Genomic DNA, 6,283 nt, shown 5'->3' with positions numbered 1-6,283 from the left:
GTGTATTTTGATTACATTAAATTAAAAAGGGTTTATACAAATAAAACAAATGTAGTCAAGATCAAAAGGAAAGAAGAAAGTTGGGGGGAAATTTTTATACAGAGATTCTCAGATAAAGGTCTCAAATCTCAAAAATATAAAGAACTTTGTCAAATCTATAAGAATATGAATCATTTCCCAATTGATAAATGGTCAAAGGATATGAACAGGCAGTTTTTCAATGAAGAAATCAAAACGATTTATAAACATCTAAAATGCTCTAAATCATTATTTATTAGAGAAATGCAAATTAAAGCAACATTGAGATATCATTTTATATGTATCAAATTGGGTAAAATGATTGAAGGGCAAGTTGCAAATGTTGGAGAGGATGTGGAAAAATTGGGGCACTAATTCATTGTTGGTAGAACTGTGAACTGATCCAACCATTTTGGAGAGCAGTGTGGAATTAAGCTCAAAGAGTTATTAAACTGCCTATACCCTTTGACTCAGCAATACCACTACTAGGTCTACTTCCAAAGATGATTAGGGAAAAAAAGAACATTCCAAAATTTTTTTCACAGCTCTCTTTACAGTGGCAAAGAACTAGAAACTGATGGGATGCCTGTCAATTTGGGAATGGCCGAATAAATTGTGGTATGTTATTGTGATGGAATACTACTGTGCTAGAAGAAATGATGAACTCATTGACTGCAGAAAAACATGGATGGACTTTCAGTAATTAATGAAAAGCAAAATGAGTAGAACCAAGAAGGTGCTGTATACAGTAACAGCAATATTATTTTAAGAACAACTTTGAATGAATAAATAATTTTGAGTGTTTTAAATACCCAATTTAATTACAAAGTACATATGAAGGAAGACACCATCTGTATTCAGAGAAACAACTGATTAATAGAAGTATGTAAAGAATAGTTTTATATACATACACATACACAAACACACACAAGTACATGCATTCATAGATATTTGTGTCTAATGGTAGCCATCTCTAGGGAGGGCAGGATGAAAAAAAGGACACAAAAGAAAGTTACAGGATAACTTTATTATGCTGCATAGCAAGTGGTACATAATAGATCTGAAGTTTCATATGCAACCAACTTTTTCTTTCAATTCTATTATGTTATGAAAATGCTTGTTTTAAGTTCAAAATAAAATAAATAAAATTTAAAAAATTAAAATAAAAAAATTGTGGTAAAGATGGGTATTATTTTAGATCTCACAACTCTTTATCTAATGTTGTTGAACCCTTTCCACGGATCTACCTATGCTACATGGTTCAAATTCATGGTCTTCTGATCCGTTGTGGTAGACTAGAAAATACAGTTGAGTAAGGAAGGAGTAATAGTGACTTTAGTCTGAGCTCTTCAATCTAGAAACTTTATGACTTCAAGAAAATTGTTTCCTGTATCTTGATCTTGGTTCATTTTCCTTTAAAATGAAATGGCTACACTAAATGAAACTAAACTCAATTTTATCTTCTTTTCAAACATATACTAGAACTACTCTCATTTGGACTCCTTCAAGTAAGAATGAGGGAGGAATATTTCCCATAATTTTCCTTTAGATTACAGATTGGGTCTGGACTTGTTATTTTATTGTATATATAACTTCCAGATGAGGAAATTCCCTTTATCAATATAGGTCAGCACCTTCATTTCAACATAAAGAGGTTCCATCTTAGGACATGAAAAGGTGAATTGACTTATCCAAGGACATGCAGACAATGTGTCTCAGGCAAGATTTGACCCCAGGTCTTCCAGGCTTTGAGGTGTACACTCTATTGTTTTTTGCTTTTATTCTTATTTTTTCAGTAACAAAAGACACAACAGACTTTAATTTTGTGCATTTCTAAGAAGTACATTTTGCCCATTTTGCAAAATGCGGAGTTATGGGACAGGTATTGAGCGAGGAGTTCTGGGATATTAACAGGATTTTACTGAGCCAGTCTCTAACATGAGAATGATGAAACAGCAGGCCACAGACAAAGTGCCAGTAATCAGGTAGCCATTTCATGAGTTTCATTATGAGGAACAGATTTGCAAATTGGGAATTCTCCTGATCAGAATTCCATCTTGCTGAAGTCAAGACAGAGATTTTGGGCATAAATCAGAAGTGGGAAGGGAGAGGGAAAGGTGGATCACAAACAATCATTTCCCAGGCTTGAACTGTATCCCATGACAAATCCACCAGTGGAAGACAATATAATTCTGGAGTTCAGTCTTTGGGGATAGTGATTTGGTGGGTCATGGACCAGAGTTCTATGATGGGAACAGGTTCTGCAATCTTTGATTTGCTTCACTTAAGGTAAATAGGCACCAGGATGCCAGTGATTATGAGCGTTATCAAAGGTTTAATTGACCATTTCAACTGCATTGTGAACTTCTGACTCACAAAAGGGCAATTCTGAAAAATCTAATCTATTAGTATATTCATTACACATATCGCATCAATTATTATAAAAAAGATGATTCCCTTCCCAGGGGCAAGAGGAAGAAAAAATGAAATTGAAAGAATCATCTAAAATATATAAGTTGCCTCTTTGAAAGGAAGATAGTGGTGAGGTTTTAGTGCCCTGGTTACCTAGTGAGAAATAGTGCCTCTTTGCCCCTTAGTACAGAAGAGTTGTTCTCCAAGCCTAGAGAATCCCAGCACTCCTGACCAATTCAAGCTCTCCTCATTCCTATTCACTCAAAGACATGCTTACCAATGCTGCCCGCCCCCAACACCATGTTCAGTTGGCCAGGTTGTCTTAAACATCCCCAAAACATGGATTTTTAGCTCGAGGGATCATCATTTTAACAATGAATCATTACTAAGTAAAGGCCAATTCTCAAAGTTCTTACTTCCTTCTGGCTCCCTGGAGCCCATGTCAGGATCTGGAGTGGGATCCCTGAAAGATCAGTAAAGTGATCAGATACTCTGAAGCTAACTTGTATTGGGAGACCATGAGATGGATATGAGGGGCGCAGGTGCACAAAGGGTGGGGTGTATTTGGCTTGTGTGACGCTTTCTGGGACAGCAGTCTATGAGACTTAACTACCACCCAACTTGGAATGGATTTCATGAGGTAGCTTCTCTATCCTCCTGCCTGAAAATGGGGGAGTAAAAAACAGAAATATATTCAGTGCATTTGCTCTGTCTCAACTCCCCACAGCATGCATCTCAGAGTCCTTTAAAGATAGGCAGCAGGATAACAGGAAACTGACTGGCAGCAGCATCATCCCAACTGGCCATATCCTATCATACCATGATCAAAATCAGCAGGGCTTCTTCCTCCTTCCTTTTTATTAATGACATCATACAGAAATTATTCAAATGCAATGGAGAGAGGGAAACTGTTGGTCAGTCAATAAACCTTTATTAAGTACCCATTATGTGTCAGACACTGTGCTAAGTGCTGGGGATACAAAGAAAGGTAAAAGAGTCTGCTCTCAAGGAGCTACAATAGAAGGAGGGAGACAATAAGCAAAGAAGTGTGCACAAACTATAGACAGCATGGATGGGAAACAATCAACATAGGAAAATTACTGGAATTAAGGGGAATCTGGAAAAGCTTCCTATAGAGGGTACTACTTCCTTGTGGCCTCTCTTTGTCTATGGGGAATATGCCTTTCCTTTCTGCTGGATTATTTTTCCCTTCCCTTCAAAAGGCTGTCTTATAACAATGTTTACTTACATGGAGCTAGCCATGCACCAAAACCAAAAGTCTCTTTTAAATGAGTAGTCTAATCATCTATTTTCTGAATTCAAGTTTGTATTTTATAATTACTCCTGTTAAATGTCACAGTGTTAAGTTTATAATGATCTGATCTGTTACCCTTCTCAAGAATATCAGCATTTTAGGGCAATGAGGTGAGGCGGTGGATAGAGCACTGGCCCTGGAGTCAGGAGGGCCTGAGTTCAAATCTGACCTCAGACACTTGACACTTACTATCTGTGTGACCCTGGAGAAGTCACTTAACCCCATTGCCTAGCCAAAAAAAAAAAATAGATAAAGAATATTAGCATTTTAAGAAGGAAGGAAAGGACGAAGGAAGGAAGGAGGCATGGAGGGAGTAAATAAGCATGTTAAGTTCCTACTATGTGTCAGGCACTGTGCTAAGCATTTAATAAATATTATTTAATTTGATTTTCACAACAACCCTAGGAGGTAAGTTCTATTATTATCCCTATTTTATCATTAAGGAAGCTGAGGCAAATAGAAGTTAAGTGACCTCCCCAGGGAAGAATCTTTTATGCTATATACCACCTTGAAAATTTTCCATGCACTTTCTTGTACTTCATGAAGACAGGGTGGCTTAGGGGAAAGATCTCTCTGGACACAGGAACAGAACACTTGTGTTCCATTATTGACACTTATTACTACCTTCATGTCTTGGACAAGTTATTTAATCATTTAGAACCTCTAACTTTTCATATGAAAAATAGAAAAACTAATATGTATTTCATAGCATTGTGGAAAAGACAAAATAAAATGTTTGTAAAAGCCAATTTTGAATATTCAATCCTAAAAGAAATGAGAAATTATTTTTCATTCAATGTCTACTACTTTGTGAAAAAGTCAGGGCAAACCTCGAATGAGGAAACTGAGATCCAGAAAAAGTAAATGATTTGTACAAGAGCATACAGCTAGTTTTTTTTTTTAAGTCCACATGGCAGGTAATTCATGGAATGACTTTCTTCCTGAAAAAACAAACAAACAAACAAGAATGCAAAATTCTGTACAGGGAGAGACCTTCACAGAAAGTTAGAGGAGGGTAAAAAGGCAATCCAATTACACCAATATCTGAAAATGGTGTTTTCTACTATACTTTGACCCCTCTAACAGAATTTAACAAATAATTGTAAAGACTTTTACAAATGAAGTGTTCAAGTGCACCTCTGAACTGTATATTATTCTTAGGAAAGACTTAAAAATTTTATTTACCTATTATAAGAGTTAATAGAGAAGAAAGTACCAAGGGAAGCCCTAGAAAAATTATGTCTCCAAACATCAGGAGGTGGGAGAAAAGTTCACATTCTATAAGCATCCAGAAGAACGACAATACTTTTGAAAGTTGAGAAGTGTGTCTTGGATTAGAAGACTTTGTAACATCAGTAATGCTCAATCCTTAATACAAAGCCAGGATTATTGGAAGACCATTTGAAAGTCTTCTCATTCACAGCTTCAGCATCTGGAGGGCTCAACATCTCTGGAAGAAAGAAAACACGTTCTTGAGTCCCACTTTGACTTCTTTGTTCCTCAGTGTGTAAATGAGAGTTTTGAGGGTAGAAGGCACTGAAGTGTATATCACAGACACAACCTTATCCTTATCCAATGAGAAGCTGGAAGATGGCCGTATATAGGTGTAAATTACAGTGCTGTAATACATGCTGACCACAATGAGGTGGGAGGAGCAGGTAGAGAAGGCTCTCTTTTTGCCCTCAGTGGTGCGGATTTTTAGGATGCTGGAGGTACTGAAGGCACAGGAGAGCATCGTGATCATGAAATTCCCCACTGCTAGGAATACATTTGCTGTGAAAGCCATGGTTTCATTCAGGTAGGTAGGTCTGCAGGAGAGCTTCAGTAAAGCAAGGAATCTCACAGAAAAAGTGGTTGACTACATTGGAGTGGCAGAAAGACAATTGAACCATAAGGCTGGTATTAATGCTGGTGGTGAGAATCCTGATTGACCAAACACCAGCAGCTAACAGCATACAGACCCTCTTGCTCATCATGGTGCTATAGTGGAGAGGATGGCAGATGGCCACATAACGATCATAAGCCATGGCTGTGAAAAGCAGCAGCTCAGCTCCTAAGGACCAAGTGAAAAAATACAGTTGGGGCATGCAGCCTTCGCAGAATATGGTCTTTCTACCAGCCAAGTTTTCAAGCACCTTTGGTAGAATTGTGGATGTGCACATGATATCAACCACAGCTAAGTTGACTAGAAAGAAATACATAGGTGGGTGCAATGTGGGATTAAAACTGATTGTAACAAAGACGAGGATGTTCCCTGTGAGGGCCACTGTGTAGAGGGAGAGGAAAAATAAAAAGAACAAGGGCTGAAGGTGATGAGCTTCTGAGAGTCCTTTCACAAAGAACTCAGTGACCATTGTCTGGTTCATTCATGCCATTGGGTGGGAGACTATGGGTGGTTTGGACTATGTCCTAGAGATTCCACTTACTTCTCAGCTTAATTATAGCGTAGTAAAAGAAGAAAAACAGTGGATTGAATATTAGTAGTGAATTATGCTTTACAAGTTTGGCATCAATGAGAACAAAATTTGACCTTGGTAT

The 6,283-nt window shown here is 37.5% G+C and overlaps 1 protein-coding gene across 1 annotated transcript; it reads right to left on the bottom strand.

Annotated features, from left to right (window-relative positions):
• Positions 1-5,186: 5,186 nt before the first annotated feature.
• LOC114042140 (olfactory receptor 13G1-like) lies at positions 5,187-6,120 on the bottom strand. The gene is given in 2 exon segments (XM_027860815.1): positions 5,187-5,576; positions 5,578-6,120. Coding segments are annotated over 2 exon segments (924 nt in total). The 5' UTR covers positions 6,112-6,120.
• Between the last annotated feature and the right edge of the window lie 163 nt (positions 6,121-6,283).

Source organism: Vombatus ursinus, unplaced genomic scaffold (genome assembly GCF_900497805.2).
Source record: "Vombatus ursinus unplaced genomic scaffold, bare-nosed wombat genome assembly UNPS02014264.1, whole genome shotgun sequence".
NCBI lineage: Eukaryota > Metazoa > Chordata > Mammalia > Diprotodontia > Vombatidae > Vombatus > Vombatus ursinus.
Note: the sequence above shows the minus strand (reverse complement) of the source record. Positions and strands in the feature narration are given on the sequence as shown.